This window comes from Plectropomus leopardus, chromosome 2, assembly GCF_008729295.1.
Source record: "Plectropomus leopardus isolate mb chromosome 2, YSFRI_Pleo_2.0, whole genome shotgun sequence".
NCBI classification, from domain to species: Eukaryota; Metazoa; Chordata; class Actinopteri; order Perciformes; family Serranidae; genus Plectropomus; species Plectropomus leopardus.
In genome coordinates, this window is record NC_056464.1 from 14,198,095 (window position 1) to 14,217,196 (window position 19,102).

Sequence of the window (19,102 nt, forward strand, 5' to 3'; positions counted from 1 at the left end):
ATAGTTAGCTTATAGACACACAGGACTCACCAGCTACCTGCTGCTGTATGTAGGTTGCCAAGACAACCAGCAGTTGTCCCGTCTCAGTCAGTCATTGAAGAGGTCAAAGATCCAAACGAAGTCAAGATAGTTCCCATCACACCGAGCTCACACGTTGGTTTCTCGAGCCAAATATCCATTTTTCCAAGTTGTGACACATTGTCACCGACATTTCAATTGTATCAGTGCCAGAACATTTTATTATGAATCACAAATCACTGATGTAAACTTTTGAAACAGCGTTTAGTCCTTTACAGTACTAGTTATACAACTTTCTTTAAAAAGGGGGGGAAAGCACATCGGCCAAGTTATGCTTGAATTAAGATTTTTTTTTTCAAGAAAATATATTTCCTTATGTTAAAGAGGAATAACAGCAACTGTCATTTAAAAAAGAAAGGAAAACAGGACAGGTGAGTCAAAAGTTCATTCATTTGTACGAAGGCCTCCTTTCAGAGTTCAAAGAAATGTAGGCCTATTTACTTTTAAATACTGAAAGTCTTTCGAGCTTTTTGGTCATTACACCTTCGAGGAAGGTGCTATGCTGCTTAAATCTAATAATAAACCGATTAAATCAGGGTTTAGAGTCAGGTCATTTCGATTGGATGTGGAATTTACCAAGAATTATAAGAAGCTGCATCCCATTTAACACAATAACATCACCATGAAATGGTCATTTTCCTATAGTAAGTTTTCCATATCTGTTCAGAAAAAAAATGAATGATCACAGTGAAGTGACAAATGAAATACTGTTTATTTATTTGTTTTACAAAAAGCACATGTAGCAAGTTTATATCAAGCTAAAGAATGAATGAATCTTCCAATACAACAGGCCTACACACACACAAAAAATGCATGGTTGTATCAAGCAAAATTGGGCGGCTATATTTTTCTGAAGCTAGTAGCCTCTGAGAAACAAATGTGCAATGAGGCAAATACTTATTGAGTAAGGTGGAGGAAATATTTCGAAAATGTAGTATCATATAGGTATATGTTTTTATAAATGTTTCTGTTCGATATTTTAATCTACCGTCTATGAATTTACTTCACTACGTATGTCAATATGATCTCCTCTGTGATTGGCCAGACTCCTCATGAATATTCTATAGACCCGGAAGTGGGGCGGTACTGCTGTTTTGCTGTCGAGTCACCTCTGTCAGGATGGAGGAAAACGAGCTGCTATAATGCTGAAGAAAGAAAGATCCCGAAAACCGAGCATCACCAACCGGGATAGTTAGAAACAAGTCACCGTTTCTCTTGACTTCTGTATCGTTCCTGTGACGCTTTTGCCAAAATGATGGAAGAAATCGACCGGTTTCAAGTACCTCCTGTCAACGGAGAGACCCAGCCTTTGGTAAGAGAGGAGAGAGACAAAAACAACATTTATGTAAATATTTCTATTGAAAACGATTTTTTTGTGTGTGTGTGTCTCGCTCGTGGGTTGAACGTGACAGCTGTGTGACATAATCTGCGCGTGAGAGCTAGCAGAAAGCGATGTACAGCTGTGGCACAAACTGCAGCTCTGGGATGGGTGTAGATTGATTTTCTATAGATGAAAGGATAGCGGCTAACGTTATCTGTCTCCCCCATATAATGGTTACATTAGTAATACATGTAATAATTAGATTATAAAAGAGCTTTGGCTTTCCCGTATTATTTAAACTACGCAGTTTACTAAAATCACGATTAAAAAAATACGTCAGTTTGCGCTTGTTTACATCAATAGCTGACAGAGCCCACTGTTTTCACGTTTCGTCATTTGGTGACGTGTTATATGGGTCGGGATGACTGTATGAGCTGAGCCCAAATGATCGCGTGAACAGCAGCTCTGTTGCTGCAGACTGCATCCTGAGGATGGCTAGCCTGAGCAGGCCCACAGCAAGAGAGCAGTCCTTCCGTGATTTATTATATGGCACAGAGCTGACAGTAAAATTAGAAGAGTTGGCATAAATGTTTTTGTGCTTCATTCTCTATTGCACTGTATATAAGACAGGTATTTCTCTGTGTTGAGTGTTAGGCCCAGCCTGCACACCACACCAGATCTGAAATGATAAGTCATGATCACTGTGACCATAGTGACTGTACACATTATATTTTTATATTAGTTTAGATAAGTCAGAATTAATTTATGTGTTACAGGATACTGTGGGTAATAAGACTAATACTATAATAGTAATAATAATAATACACTTTATTTGTATAGCACTTTTCATACAAGAAATGCAGTCCATAATAATGTAAAAATAAGATAAGATCAGAATAGAATACACTGAATGCATCTTCACATGGATAAGACCTACTTGATTATACAAGAAAAGTACGATAAAAAATAAGGATATAAATAGAATGCCTAGAATGCATAACATAAGATGGAAAATAAAACCCACTGAGATAATATTACTGAAAATAAAGGTAGAAATAGAGTGGATAAAATGCGTAAAATTAAGGAAAATAAGATCAATGTTGTTGCAGTAATAATTGCACATTGTATTTTGGTCTTGCAGAATGAATTTATATTATCACATAATTATTCGTTTATCATTAATGGCACTTGATCTATAATTTTATTGATGTATTTTCTTTAAGTTGCTATTTTATGTCCTCTTAGCCTCAAGTGAGAGTAACAACAACTATAGTTCCTACCTCCTATTGTTAACAGGGACAGGTGAAAGTGTAACAAATTCAAGTTGACATGTGCTGGAGTTATTTTTTTATTTTTATTTAACCTTTGTTTAACCAGGCTGGTCCCATTGAGATTGAGTTAAGTGATCAGATAAGCTGGGTGTCTGCTGTTTTGCCATTTTGGTGTCAATTAAAGAAGATTAAATCAAGAAAAATTGTAGCTGCTTGCCAGAGGGACTGATGAACACTATCCAGCAAGAAAGAAGGGTTACAGTCACCAATAACTTACTGGACCACTGCTCTTATTCCCAACATTTCATTTTAAGTTGAGCCTTTCATTTCAGCAATACAGCTTAGTGTTATTTTATATAATTATGATATGCCAGTCTTATTCTTAATACTTCAAACAGAGCAGTCTCAAACAGCTGTCCCTTTATTTTAAGTGTTTGCCTTAAGGGTTTAGGCAAAAGCAGAGCTCCAACTTCTACTGTTCATTACCCTTCCCAGGCCCTCTCACCCCTGAGGCTAAACTCCAGCTGAATTTCACAGAAGAACATACGCTCACATGCACAGAAAGTCTCCTTTTTCATGCAGCAGCAGTTGCCTCTCCCTTATGAAGATTTGATCAGTGTGCTCTCATGTTTCACCCAGTGAGATTTTTGTGGAACTGAATCCAAGATCGAAAATACTTGGGTTGTGGTCAGCCTGCGTCCTTGATATTGTATAGTTTATTTCTTATCACCTCATGTGATTATCATGCCAGAACCCTGTGGGTCTCTTAAATGTTACCTGCGATCTCGTTTCAAACCCCCAAAACGGTCCCTTACTTTACATAACATTCAAACCTTATCTGATTGTGTCAGGATCACAGTTGCTGTGGCACACATGGCTGTGCATTTTAATGCTAATAACTTCATTGTGATTCCTAAACCGCATGAATACACTCAGCACCTGCCTCCTTGTCTAGAATGAATTTCACACAAACAAAACAGCTTTTCAGAGAATTTTCAGTTATTTGGATCACTGAGTTATTGTGTGTTATGAACGATATGAACGATTCTAATTTGTAAACCAGCCTGTTGTTAATCTGCCCTTAACTTTAATGATTTAAAAAAAACCCCACAAACATCATAAACTGGCCCGTCATTAAGCACACAAACATTTAAAAATGATGACTGTAGGCTAAATCTAATTACGACAGACGTAGTCCAGTTATTATTACCATCAGGATAACACGCAACTGTTTTAATGGTCACCTGATGTATCAGTCTCAGCTCTTATTGGCCAGTTGGAGGCCCTGATGTATAATCCTACCAATCGCTTGGCGTCTGTGCTGTGTCAGCAACCTCGTGGCTGTTCATCATCAGAGGCAGTAGAGGAGTCGGAGGACAGGCTGATGAAACTGATGGGTCATATGTGTACGTGTGTACACATGTTTTTGTGTGTGAATGCATGTTGAAGGTCAGGGCCGCTGACTGGGTGTGACTTTTAATACATCAAATTCAGTGTGTCACCCCAAATGCCATAGGCCGGGTCGTAATCATGCGTTAGTGACTGTCAGCACTCACATATGGTTTTACAGAGAACTCTTAAAGGGGAACAACAGTGTATTATGAATTCTGAAAATGTTATTTCCATGGCCTTCGGAAGTTCAGTCAATATATGTGAACATGAGCTACTCTCTCCCAAGGTCAGAAACCAGAGAAGTAAATCTCAAACTTATGATTTCATCAGGTATTAAGTGTGAAACTGCTCCATAGACAATAAACGGCAGCCTGATTTTGTGGACCCACAGAAAAGTATAGACCGAATTGTGATGTTTGTCTAAAGTAACTCTGAGTAGAAATCACCATGTGTCACAAACATAACATGCAGTCATACTGACCGTTCCAACGGGGAATTGAGGATGGTATCTCATCCAAAGCCCCCAGACACTATTGACCAAAACATACATTTTAAAACACGGGAGCTGCTTGGTCTCGATCAGGTAATGTGTAAGGTAAAGCAGTGGCAGTATTTCAAACATAGCATACACTTAAGCTTAAATGTGTGTCTTTTTAGACAGCTAAAAAACATTTTGCTGCTGTCCCCGTCCACAGCTGTATATTGCTTATCTTTTGCTCTAGTAGATTTGTTTTTAAAGACACTAGCAAAGCAACACGCTACATGAAATAAGCACAGCAAAAACATCAAATAGGTCAGACTACTGTGTTTAACTATATATCTTTAAATGTTACAGTTATTGCTGGAAATTAAGCTGCCAATTTCAAATATCTCTGCAGTTCAAAGCAGTTGCCATTTGTCTACCTTCCAAATCATGGCAGTGATTTGGTCTGTCCCTAAATTAACTTCATGCTATTGTAATGTTGTCAGTTCCTAAACAGAAAATGTTCCCCTGCATTCAAAACATTTCGCTGGGTGCTCTCAATGTCATCGAGAACATCTTTCACCAGTCTCGTCAGTGGAGCAGCTCCAGACTTGCAGTATGACATCACAATTTTGAGTTTTAGCACTCACCCACGGACTGCATGAAACAGGTTGCCAGTGTTTGTGAGCGTGCATAGCATCCTCCCGTCAGATCCACCATTAAATCATCCTAATATGGTAGCATCCTTGCACTGCTGGTTGCAAAAATTAAAATGGTGCTGGCCAAATGGCTAATACTTGAGGCTTCAAAACGGCAGTTCACAAACCCACTGGTGATGTCACGGTGGGGTCATATATGCGTTCAACACGTTTTTGGGTTTTTGAGAAAGTCCTTCATGTTTACTAATACTTTTGGACTGTCTTAGACCAGAGGAATAACATGCATGAATTTCGGAAATGGGCGTACTTTCCCTTTACCTGGCTTTGGCCTTTTTAAACTATTTTTTGTGACTTACTCTTCAGGAAATTGGTTCATATAAGGACTCATTTTCAATTGCAGGTTTGGGAACTTTTGGTAGCATTTCTTTCTTTCGACCAGACTGATGTGGTGTAAGCTGTTCTATTTTAAGAATAATTTGAACGTATTTATTGTGGCTTACCCGCTAATTGCGATCAGCAATTGAGGCGACTTATGTTCAAGAAGTGAATTCTGTCCCAGACGGCTTAATACTGAATCCCTTTCATATTTCACTGCCAGTCCTGCTGAAGACATTTCAAAGGGATTTACTTGACAGACAATATGACCGTAGCTCATCACAGTATCTGTCCGTGGTGGAAGGGAAGTGTGAAAAACAAGAGTGAAAAAAGAAAAATCCTGTGGGTAAGCCTTAATGATCCAAGGGAAGGGCCTGTCACGCAACAGAAAGAGCTGGTGTTTGTGCTACAGTGGGAATGCCTCATCTGTGTGCTTTCTGTGCTCCTACCAGCGTGCATACCGTAGTCACTGTTGCAGCTCTCATTAATTATTCCAGCTACATGAACAAAGCTTCATCACCAGATGAGAATGACACCACTGAATCCATTGAAGGTTTATTTGGCCACAGTGGAACGAAGTTTAAGAAAAACAAACCCTTAAAACCTGTCATTCTTCACGAGGTCTCGACGAGAAGTGAGGAATGGAAGGAGGCTACTTTTCTTTTTACAATAAGAGATTTATTGCTATGATTGGCAGCTGACAAACATTGAAAAGGCACATATTTCGCTCTGATGACAGGAGTGCAACTTTAATTTTGCTTGTGTACTATCCAAACGTGTTCCGTTTCGCCGTTTTTGTTGTTGGCAGCTTGTTTTTAAACGTGTTACATGAAAATCGATATGCAAAATAAGTGTCACACTGTCCCTGCTAAATACTCATGAATTTTTTATCAGGCCTTGTGAGATTGGATAAGCTCTATTGGTCTCATGGAATTGGCCTAAATTTCTATAGCGTTTTATAGTAATACCATAAAAAGGTTTTGATGGATTAGATTCAGGCATATCTGATTCTGGACCTATTTATTTTTGCTATTCCCTCAATCCCCTAAGACACTTTGTTTTTCATGAATTAAATTAAAAAAAAAAAAAAACATTTTATGAAGTATTAACACACCCGGCCTGATGTGTCTTTTAGATATCCCACACTTTGATTACTGCAAGTTCAGAAGAGGTTTTCAAGAATGATTTCTAAGATGAAAAAGAGAAAAGTTAATGTTGTCGACAGATAAGAGTAGCTGTTTTTTAACTTGTGTTTAGATACATTACCTGCAGGCAAGATCGCCCAGATACATTTCATTTTTTTAAATCTTCAGACATTTCCATTGACCTTATTGTTGTACATCAAGACATCCTTTTTAAAATCACCTTTAGAGGTCCACACAATGCATTGGATACCACGCTGAACTTATCTTCTTATCCAGCTTTTATGGCAAAATTAAATAAATTTCTCATTTCATCTTCCAATGACAAGACACTTCTGCTGGCTGTACATCGACTTCTGATTCCAAAAAAGTTGTGATGTTGTGTAAAATGTAACTAAAAACAGAATGCAGTGATTTGCAAATCCTTTGACATGTATTCAATTGAATACCGTACAAGGACAAGATATTTAACGGTCATACAGATAAACATTTTTATCAATATACCCTCATTCTGAATTTGATGCCTGCAACATGTCCCAAAAAAGTTGGGACAGGGGCATGTTTAGCACTGTGTTACGTCACTATTTCTTTTAACAACCCTCAGTAAGTGTTTGTTGAGGTCTCTAATTGTAAAGGTTTTGAAAATGAAATGCCAAAAAAGGTTTGCAAATCAGTGCATTTTTTAAAAAAATTACATTTTACACAACTTTTTCTGTTTTTTTTTTCCTCCTTTACTTTTCTTTTAGTAGTACTGTTTGTTTTCTAGTGTGTTCCATACGGAGAGATATTTTTGTTTTCAATGAGTAATAATGACACTTTTTTATTCGTTTAAATAGAGGAGGACTGAATAATCCTCCCAGGGAAGCCTTACTCCTTTTCTCTTTTTGATTGAATGTGTTCTGTATTTTTGTCAAAATAAACTTACTCAGAGATGTTTTTTTAGGTTATCGAAATACACTTCGTAGCATGAAGCAGTGGTCTATAGTCTAGTTCGAAGCTCCAGTTATTGAATTGCTTGGAAGATTGTTAAAATACAGCAGCCATTTCTCTGGAGAGAATACAGAGTTATTGAAAGCCAAATGCCCGCTCGCCTTCGCCATGTGGCCCGCCGAGACCCTCACAGTGTGCAACAAGGGGAGGCCTGTAGGATCAACATAATGTGGAGCTCTGTCAGCAGAGCAGGCCAAGCGCAGCCCAGCTCCCCTCTCTCAATCTGGGGTGAAACCGTGGCTCCAACAGCAGCCCCCTCTGTTCTCCCACGGCCTCCTCCCCATGCCATCATCGCTCACACATAAAAGAGCGACATAGGCAGAACACTCAAGCCTATTGATGCTGCAAGCCAGGCAGCTATAGTAGCACATAGGCTTGGGAAATCTCGCCAGGGTATTGGCCACAAGCAGGTTCTAAATAAAGCACTGATTTTCAAGGCTATGTGGGCCTGTGCTAGCCTGGTGATAAATCAGTGGGTCGCTCTTGCTACTGAGCCGATTGTTCCCTCTGGACTGTGTTCAGTTTTAGGCTCAGTGAAAGCGGCACAAGTTGATGTAAACTGTGTTAGTAGAAAACAGCTGTCAGCTACTGAATTAGAAAACAGTGCGGTCTAGGAAGAGACACAGCCCGAAGATATACAGTGAGATTGTACTAAAATAAGATTTCAGATGTTAGTTTTTTGTGGTATTTGGTTGTATTAAAGCTGTCACATGCTTTTTTTTCTGCCTAGGACCCAGCAGCATCCTCCACCTTAGAGGCAGACCCCGACACCAAGGGAGAGACTGTGGCCATGAACTACAAGCCCTCACCACTGCAAGTCCAAATAGGTATCCCAACCAACACAGTGCAGATACATTCATGATTTTACTTTTTTTTTGAAAAATATTTACCATGCATCAACATATTATAGAACAAATTATACACAGACTTACATTACTAGTGAAAAACAAAACAAAACGGACAAAAAAGTGATAAGGAATATATCAAAACATCAACAAAAAGGGGCGTGGTATGGGTTTGTCAAGCTGGGGAATATTGAGCAAATATATTTTATTTTGGGTTGGAGAAGAAAAAAATGTGTGGGGTGGAGCAGAGAGGGATCAGCAGAAAAGGTGACCAGGTTTTATGGAAAGGAGCCATCTTTAACGGTAGATGTGAGCTTTTCTCTGTTGGATCGTTCTGTTAGGAGATTGTACTGGTGGCTGATAGATAGTTTTGTTCTGTTTGTTCTCATGATTTTACTCTTTAAAGGTTTAACAGTGAGCTGCAGCAAAGGATGGAAAGCGTTTAACACATTTGCGCATAAAGTTAGCCGTGGGCGGCCGCAGTATGCAGATTTGTGTGAATGCATCATGAAAGGTCAAAATAAGCATTTTGCTCAACATGAGTTCATATCCAGTACCATACAATATTCAGAGTATTGTGTGCCTGCAAAATTACATTCCCCAACATTTGAATTTACAGTCAGAGGTGTCAGAACATTTCTGAGCTGCCTCTGTTTTTGAACCACCACAACGTTGTGAACGCCTTTGTCACAAACAGGATTCCTCCTTTTTTATTTAGTCCCAAGGGCTCTGTTCCAAAAAAATAAACAAAAAAACAGTTTCCTGAAATTTACAAGTCAATATCTCCAAAATGCTCAGCTTTCCTACAGGATAACATCATCCACAACATAAAAAAATTAAATTAAAGGGTCTTGAATGTGCTGGCTATGTCGCTGCGTACTGTGCAGCAGTTGTTTAACGTGGTATGATTTTTCAAAGACTGGGGATCTTTCAGGGTCACTGCAATGAGATTACATACTTTTTGGATTATTTCCCATCCTCCTCCTGGTTGAAGATATTAGGCTAAACTCCCTTTTGGGAATATTGCAATTCCTTACATGCCTGCAAAAACACATAACTTAAGAAACACAAGATAAAAGGAGTCATATGTCAACAGTATTATTGTCAATGTGGCATAAATATAATTTTTCAAAATATATTGCATTAGTGTACAAACTTCAAATTTGGGATTTTGTTGCTTCGACTTGCTAGCAGCCTCTATTTATAAGCTGTGCTACTTTAGTGGAAGACGACTATGGACATGAGAGCTGAACCATTTCAAAAATAAAGATTTGTCACTAATATGGGTGCTGTTGGATTTCATACACACCAAATTAATCTTTTGGAACCAGGTGTAACAGTTTTCTGTGGTTTTAAACTGGACCCAAGAGCAAGACCACAAGACAAGGGGAAAATGGGTAAAAATGAGTTTATAGTTGAGTTTTTGCAGGCAGGCCGCAGTGAGGCTGAGGCTGGAGTAGAAGTAGTTGAAGTTGTGGCTGAAGCTGGGAAGCTGTGTGGCTTACGACTCTGGTGTTTGTACAATGAGGCTAGGAAGCAGTGTGGCTTACCGCACCGAAGGAGCTGTGGCTAACAGCACAGGTGGTGAGAGGCTGAGTGACATGTGGCTGAGGCGCTGGAGCTCAGAGGAATGAGGCACTGGAGATGGAGAAGACAGCAAATTGTCATAAACCAACACTAAAGAATCACACCAGCTGTTTGTTCACTGAATGCAACACTCCTGATGAGCCAACAGTACCACTATGAAGAGTGGAAACAAGGGAGAGACTGCGGTTTAAAAGCTGCAGCTGATGAATGTGGAATGAGTAACAGGTGTGCATGCAGAGCTCCAGCACCAGGAAGCCACGCCCAGCCTCTGAAAACACAGCCAAAATCCAGGAAAAATATGAAAAAACACACAAAATGCATACCACCACACCTGGATTGACACCACTTTGCCTGTGGTGCATTTAGACACGTACCACAAGTATTTTAAACCTTTGAACCCTGAGCAAATTGGTTTGATTTCTTTCTAAAACATGGGGAAAAAAAGCACAATGAGCAACTTGACAAGAAATGTCCCGCAAATTGCAAGAAATTAGTAGATTTTGATTTTTTTTTTAAAGGCCAAGGAAAAATATCCAGAGAATTAAATTTATAATTATCCAGATACTATATTTAAAATTATTTTTCTAGAATTACCGTAATTTCTAAGCTGTTGTTTTCAGGTAATTGTTTTGGTTTTTTTTTTTTTTTGCTTTCCTTCTTTGATGTTTTTGATGCTTTTTTGGCAACTTTTCATGTACTTTTTACTTTTTTGGGGTATTTTGTAAGTCATTTCTTTGCAAGTTCCTCATTGCCTTCTTCCCATGTTTTTGAAAGAAATCACACTAATGTGCCCAGGTTTTAAAGGGTTAAACAGCGACTCTTGCTCCCTCCACAACTCCAACATTTCATCCTACTTTTCCACATCAAAGAGAAACAAGACTGTGTTCGTGTTCTCACAATCCCATCGTGTTCACTGTCGACCTGGTTTGGTGCTTCTTGTTTGATACCTGGGAGAATGCAGCTATTCTCCAGTTCACATGAACCAGGACTAAAAAGCGTATGATATTATCGAATATGTCTTACTCTGACATTGTAAATTTGTCAGTGACAGTGCTTGTCGTTTGGTGTAACGCTGTCATGAGACGACTTGAAGCCTGTTTTGAACATATTTGAATACTTTTTTCAACAAACGAAATCATATAAACAGCGAGTGGTCTTGAAGTTGAGGTTTATTGATGCATCTACTGATGACCTCACATCCTGTGGTTGCCCAGAGAAACAGAGGGACCTCGCCAGGAAGGGATCAGTGAAGAATGGCACCATGGGAAGTCCTGTCAATCAGCAGCCCAAGAAGAATGCCAGGACAAGGTAACAGCTTCCACTGCCTTCTTGCTTCCTGTTATTTTGACCACAAATGTTACACTTTGCATCAATTAGCATCTGAAGCAATATGTTATTGTACCCCGTCTCGGCCCGCTACTGAAGGCTTTGTTTGCTGCCAGCCCGCCGAGGACGGCATCAGACTTTTTAATATTACAACCAAACGCATAACAAGGCTTTTTAAAAGGGGGGGTGGGGGGTTGTGGGTGTAAGTGAAGGGTGATAAAAAGAGTCAGAGCATAAACCCAATACAACCCACAACATTGACAACTGGCTCATCTGTCTAATCCCACTCCCTGGTGGATTAGTGGAAATGTAAGAGAGGCTTCTGACTGGTCTGGAGTCCCGGTCTCAGACGGGGAAAGATAATCTAAAAACGCCTGCAATCTGAAGGCTACAGATTAGCCCCAATGTTTGTGTCTTGGCCTGTAAGGAGAGTGGCATTTCTTACATTGCTCTGTTACACTGTGCATGATTTGACACTATTTTAGGGGTGTTTCACTAAAAATGCATTTGGCGAAAGAATACTTTTGAGTGTTTTTCAATTTTTTCTCTTTTGTGTGTCATCTTTGTTTGAATTTATGTTTTATTTGATGAGGACGATGCAATTCCACATAGTTCCTTTACAGAGTATGAAACTGATGAGTTGCACAAAGAGTGTATATGTATAGCTTTTGCTAATTTTCAACTCTTTTACATACAGACCTACATTGTTATTAAAATATTGAATTTCAAACATTATAATATAAACATGAGAGGCATAATAAAAATAAATATACCCCAACACACTACAGTACACATACTACAGTTCATATATCACATTACATACACTACAACATATACCACAATACACATACCCAAACACACTAATACATTTAAATTTTCAGCACAATTATCTAAGAGTGTGTACAGCTCTGGTTTGCTTTCAGCCAGCATGTGACCTTTATTGTGAAGGATTTTAAATGTGAAATCAGTTTGTGTTTTCTCTTTCTCCGTGTTCATGTTCAGGTTGGTGGTGCCAAACAAAGGCTACTCCTCTTTAGACCAGAGTCCGGATGAGAAGCCGCTGGTAGCACTGGACACTGACAGGTATGTAGTCTAAATCCTGTAACACTAAAATACGATGCAGTTAGAATTTTTCAGGTCAAACTAAAATGTGAGATAAAGACAAAATTTGCTAGCTTGTAGTTTTCAAAGGTTTCACTCCATCATGATGCTGCATTAATCCATAGAGCAGCAACTTGAGAGAGTTCTTAACAGTAGGGCTCCTAAAAAGGGGCAAAGCCTCTCCCAGGGCGCAGGATTAGAGGATAGCGGGGTGAGGATTTGGATGGGGAAAAGCGGCTCAGTGGGAGTGCTCGCTTCCACCCTGTACCAGCAGGTTTGCATTTGACACAGCTGAGTCTCACCCTTTGTGCCCTGCGCTTGCTGCGACACGAGGGAAACTCTCTTATGTGAAATCAGCACTCTGGAAGCCAACCATCCTTACATCATCCCAGACACACCCTCTGACGAGCTTTCTGACTCACAGTGACACAGAGCACCCGTTTATCTATTGTCCACATTTCAGATTCACGTGCGAAGCCTTTGCACAATGTCGCTCTGTTTGTTTACAGTGTATGTGAGGCAGAGCATTCCCTCGGGGGGAAAAGGCTGTTAGCTGCATATGCATAATATTGTATGATTTCTCATAAATGAAAATGACCCTGATGATGTCATTTTGAGGCAAGACAGGGTTATTTAAAGAGTAAATAACCTAAAGTCCATGTAAAGTGATAATTAAAATGTGTTCTGAGTTTGTCACATCACAGAAAGATGTGTTGTTAAACACCTGACCAAATTTTAAATGGCCAAAAAATCGGCAAGTATGTAAAAGAAGGTCTCACAATCATTAAAAAATGCACAGTATTCTCTGATCTGAAACACCGGGGGTGTGTCCGCTGGAGGAGTGTAGGTCACGCCCAATCACAGGACTACGCTAATGACGCTTCTTGTTTTTATACTGCTACATTGTCAGGGGGCGGGATAACGCTGAGTATAGCTCCATTGCATCATCGAGCTATGGTTTTAGGCCCACCCAAAAAATCTTAAAACAGGAAAATGGTGAAAAAACAGTCAACTGTCTAACTCGACAATTCAGTACTATACATATAGTAATATGTTTTTTAAGCTTATTATCTTAGAATTATGAGAAAAGGTGTCATGGAGAAAAAAAAGTCAATGTAATCAATAAAAACTAATGAGCTAGTAACCTTTTATCATAGAAAACAAGAATTTAAAGATTTGATTACCCTGTCAAATCAAAAAAAGAACAACATTGTTTTTCCCATTAAAAATTTTTTTTAGAATAATTCTGAGATTGAGGGATGAATTTAGAAAAACTCCCATGTGGCTAACTGCTGATGCCTCCTGTCTTTCAGTGACGATGACTTCGACATGTCCAGATATTCCTCATCAGGATACTCCTCAGCCGAGGTGAGATGTCTGAGGGACCAGGTATCTATACACACATTATATATAGTTTCACAGTGTCATTTGGTGAATCCAAAATCATCACCACCTGATCACCTAGTTCGATCTTTACACCACACAAACCAGGTATATGTGCACCCATTGAAAGATAAACCCCAAAATGTACACTGTGTCGTCTTAGGATCCATAGTCATCTGTCATGATTTATCCATAATTCTCATCAAAATTCCTGTTCATGATTTCCTCTTTGAGTAGAATAGTTTATAGCTTTTTTTATTGTATGTGCCCCACAATTCATTGCCACCATTGACCTGCCTGCACACCACGTTGCTGCTTTCTGTTTCTGTATGTAATTAGTTTGGATCGCCACATTTAAAAAAAAATCTATAATGAATTAACATACAAACTGATTTAACTAACAAGGTCATTCCTAGCTTAGTTTTGCTCTTACCTGTGGTTTTTTTTTATCAGTCTAAATTGTTGTGGTGTGAGTTGCTGAATGTTGATGATATCGGCCGTAGAGATGTCTGCCTTTTCGGATATGATGAACCTAGATGGGACTCTGCTTAACTTACACCTGACCACAGTATCACGGTGCAGAGGGAAGCGTGCATCTACTGCTACCTCTCCGAGCACCACTGAGCTAGCTAATCCCACTACCTATTCAAGGAGGACACCATTAACGTTTACATCTCGCAAGCACAAGCCTCTCGAGCATGAATAGATGCACGCTTCCTTTCGTGTGGTAATTCGGTTGGTGGATGTAGTTTGGTAGAGAGAAAATATTCCATACAAGAAACTACTCAGAACAAGGTCTGTGCATTATCATGAAAAGACGGGTCATGATTTATGTTAAGAAACATCGCTGTTGAGTTTTTCAAATGTATATTTTGTTGCTTTGAGCACTTCAAGACAAGTGTCATCTTCTTTCATTATAATCAAGTGAAGGCAGACATCTCTATGGCAGGTATCTCCAGCACCCAACAATTTACACCAAAAACAATCTAGCTTGATAAATAGCACTACAACTAGGAGTAAAAATATGTATTTTTGATTTAGGGGTTGGTCCTGAAGCTCTGCTGACACTGTGTCTCTTCTCTTTCACCTCTGCAGCAGATCAACCAGGACCTGAACATCCAGCTCCTGAAGGATGGGTACAGGCTGGATGAGATCCCAGATGACGAGGACCTGGATCTGATCCCCCCGAAAGCAGTCAACCCCACCTGCATGTGCTGCCAGGCTGCTCCGTCCACAGCCTGTCAAATCCAGTAGCGCCATCCCCCCACTCCCCGCCAAAAAAACCCTCCTGTCTGCCACCTGCACTGAGGCCAATTATTGACCAGAGTGGCAGCAGGGAGGAAAAACTATCTGTCTGGCAATGGCACAAAGGGAATACAAGGGTTTATAAAAGCTAAATTAAGAAATGGAGATAGTTCAAGTCTGGAGAAAAAAGTCAATATGTACAGTATCTGTGCACGTTCCTCCTATGGTTGGATCTGTGCATCCTACTTCTGCATTGTTGGTTCGGCGAGGCCTCGACTGATGGCAGAAACATCCCCATTAAGGACAACATGTTACTTTTGCTTTGTCTTTGTTCAACTTCCATCTCATTGCTTGTGGATATTTTAAGGACCATAATGGATTGTACAACACACACAGTGGAAAAACAGAAACAAAATCAGTGGACAGAAACTCGAACACCTGAAATGGTCAAATTACTTGTTACAGTGCATCAACCGTGCAATCTACTTCTTCTACTGGTCATCAGCGGTCAAATTCAATGGACAAGAAGACTGTGGAAGTTTAATCTTTATTTCACTTTCTCATTTCTTTCAGCTAATCTGCTTCGTCTTCCTGTGTATATATGTGTCAAACATGAAAATGACATATGTGTGTTTAAACATGTCCAAGGAAGTAGTGCTTAACCATCCAGCTGCTGATGAAACACTAACGCTTACACTATGAGAGTCCAGTTTCCTTTTTTAAGTTTGTCTGTTACACTGAGGTCGTACTGCTTAATCGTTTCATATTCCGTTTAAAGAAGCTGAAAAAAAGATAGTTTTGCATGTTGCCTGTTAACACTGTGTCCTAATGACCAGATGTCAGTTTTTATTGACCTCTTAACACATCCTTGTGCCGATGAGACATTATGTGAGGCGTGCTTTTTTTTTAAAAAAAAAAAACCCATCAAGTTAGTAATGTCTTGGTTCACTCACTGTAATATCAGTAGATATAGAGAAACTGTTATTAGAATAATGGCAGAACAGCTCAATAGTTAGTGCGTAGTTCCTTTTTGTTTTTCCATGTTTGCTCTGACATGTGTAAGAGGATCACAAAGGCAGTCAACACCAGTGAATGTGGTTACAAAACGATAGTAATAATAGTAATAATAATGATAATAATAATAATAGGCATAGAGTATGTGCAAAAACAGAGATAGCAGTATAATGTGGGCCATACCTGTTATGGCTTCTGAAGAATGTCATGAGGTGATTCCATATTGCCTGGATGGAAATGAAAACAGATTTTAATTTCATATAATATGATCTTTTTAGAAAGGATACACCTTATTTTGCAAATTAATTAAAGTGTAAAAGTTTCAATGGTTTTAATAATAGTTTTAATATAACCAATTTGTCTGATTTGACTTGTGAAAAAGAACTGTTCATGTAGCACCAGACACAGCTGTGTATTTCCAATGCTTTTATGCCAGTGGATGTTTCGTGTGACGTTGAAAGGGAAGTTGCTGTTAGGAAGTTCTGAATGCACACTGTTTGTCATGTTTACATCTACCGAAAGACATCTCTAGAGGTCTACAGGCGTCTGCTGTTTTCTACCAGATGATAAAAGTCACTTGCATGTAAATCTGCCCTGAAAGAAATGACGGTGAAAGATCAAGCTGGGTTTCCCAAAAACACAAAATGTACATTTTGACAAGTAGAACACCTGGAAAACATTTTGTATTTAAAATAACTTAAACCTTGATAAGCTCTTATATCTGGTAATACAACTGTAGTCCTGAATGTGTGTACACTTTACGCTGTTGTTTATATCCTATAGTTTCTGATTGTGTTGAATCTGGAGGCAGACGAACAGTTTGAGAACAGAAGACACGAAGCACTGTTTAGTTCAGAATGTCCTGGAATCTTTAACCCTCGTCCGACCAACATCTTTAACACACAGGGCCCACCGACTGGGGTCCCTGGACACCCCAAGTATAAACTACTGTAAGAAACAACCGTCATGGAAAAGCTTATTTCTTCTCATAATGTTATTACTCATGAATCTAATGTCATCTAAAAACAGATTAGTATTACTTTAGGATGGTTGCATTTCATTGACTGAGCATAATTTTACCAGAGGAAGAGCAGTGTTTAGGGTTGTCAACAGAGCACTTGAGGAAATCCCATCACGTGATGCTTGAAAATAGGACCCATGGCAATCACAAACTCAGCTAATTGTGCCATCTGTGACAACTGCATAGACAGAATTGGGTGATTTTGAGTGGGGTTCCCAATAAATTTTATTTAATACAGACTACATCATTTAAACAGAAACAGGAAAACTATGAAAATAGGTAGTGAGGAGCACATTGATTTACAAAGTCATGAAAAACTGGAACAATAGAATAAAGCAGCTGTAAACCTCAGGGTCTACAGGTGCCCCAGTTGGTAGGAAAAAATACACAATATATTGTTTAAAGATGCTCTGGGCGGACAGGAAGCAGGAAGGTGGTTCAAGGCTCAGTCATGACAGAAGAAGCCAGGGACTGAAACAGGCGTGACAAGGTCACAGAGCAACGAAGCTATGTTCACTATCAGAGAGGATGGTAACAAAAGGAGATTTTGACAACAACTGGTGTGTGTGATGTGAAATGACTTCTGAAATACTATGCTCATCTATTTTAAACAAATGTATCTTGGTTATCGTTGTGGATATATTGCAGTATTTTGGGGAAATATTACATTCATCTTTCATAACTGATGCTCTGCTGATTCTGTTTACAGCTTGGAGGTTTTACATATTTTGTGAAAATCCATATACAAACAACAGCATCGAAATGTCATTTTATTAATACAGTGTGTAAAGGATGATTACAAATGATGGTGTCACTTAGAGCTTTTTTTTTTGTTTGGAAAGGTACCAGATATGTATGTGTGGTCAAGAAAGGAAGACATGATTTAGCTCTGGTCAAATGAACGACTGAATGTATGAATAGTACTGTATGTAAGAGAAAACACAACTAAACGCTATTTGGAAAAAGAACAAAATGCTAATTCTTTCTGTTAACCTTGTCATATATCTGATATCTGATACAGCCTCGATGTTTTTTACAGCATCAGAGTCACAAAAGTAAACAAAAAAAATACCTTTCATTTACAAATAAGATGCCATGTGTATAGATAATAAAATGACTTGCATTGAGTAGGAAAAATACATTAATAGTACAATAGGTCAGAAAATATGCCACTAATGCAGCTACAAGCTGAGGTGTGTGTTGGACCCGTAGCTGTGTACAGTTAACATTGAGGGACTGGCTGTCTGATTGACTATGGTGCTGATTTACCTTTTTTTCCTCTATCATTGACTTCATCCCAACAGATTCTCACACAGGCCGTCACAGGCATGTGCACTAACTCCTGGCCGATGTCCTCTCACTCGGGGCGTAGCTTCACGTGTCTCTTGAGTTCAGAGTCAAAAGTAATGCATTGTAACTGAAGCTATTTATTTGCAGTTGTGTGTTTTTAATTTATTTTTCAAGACTGGGAGGTAATTCATATACAGACAGATGCTTTTTTTAAAAAAATTTGTTTGTCAGGTGCTTATTATGATTGTGAACTGGTTCCATTTAGATTTACAGTGTCAGTTCTGTGTATAGTGCAACATATCAAAAAAATAAATATTAGATATCAGAAGTGTGATAGTGCTGTGTGTTTTTGTATGTTTTTAACTGCACCTTTTCATCATTTCTTTTTAGCCATGGCCAGCGGCTCTATAGCTCGTTTTGTAGGTTAGGTGATCAGTCAGCCATAGTTTTTGCCCTAAGAGGCTGAAATTGGGCATGAAGGTTGCAGCTATTGCAAATTTGTGCTCGTTTTAAAAATGGACTGTATAAAATAAAGAACCTGGCCACAATGGCGTCACCCATTGGTTTTTTGACTCCTATCTTTTAGCCTGGTTTGACAC

The 19,102-nt window shown here is 39.0% G+C and overlaps 1 protein-coding gene across 2 annotated transcripts; it reads left to right on the plus strand.

Moving 5' to 3' along the window:
* Nucleotides 1-1,182: 1,182 nt before the first annotated feature.
* fam219aa (family with sequence similarity 219 member Aa) lies at nt 1,183-17,452 on the plus strand. 2 transcript variants are annotated; one of them, XM_042501789.1, is made up of 6 exons: nt 1,183-1,390; nt 8,422-8,518; nt 11,338-11,431; nt 12,452-12,532; nt 13,864-13,939; nt 15,029-17,452. In XM_042501789.1, exons 1-6 carry the CDS (start codon nt 1,331-1,333, stop codon nt 15,185-15,187), a joined length of 567 nt encoding a protein of 188 aa, XP_042357723.1. In that variant the 5' UTR covers nt 1,183-1,330; the 3' UTR covers nt 15,188-17,452. The 2 variants fall into 2 exon arrangements, with proteins under 2 accessions (XP_042357723.1, XP_042357730.1); XM_042501796.1 differs by having other exon boundaries at nt 13,864-13,918.
* The last annotated feature ends 1,650 nt before the right edge of the window (nt 17,453-19,102 follow it).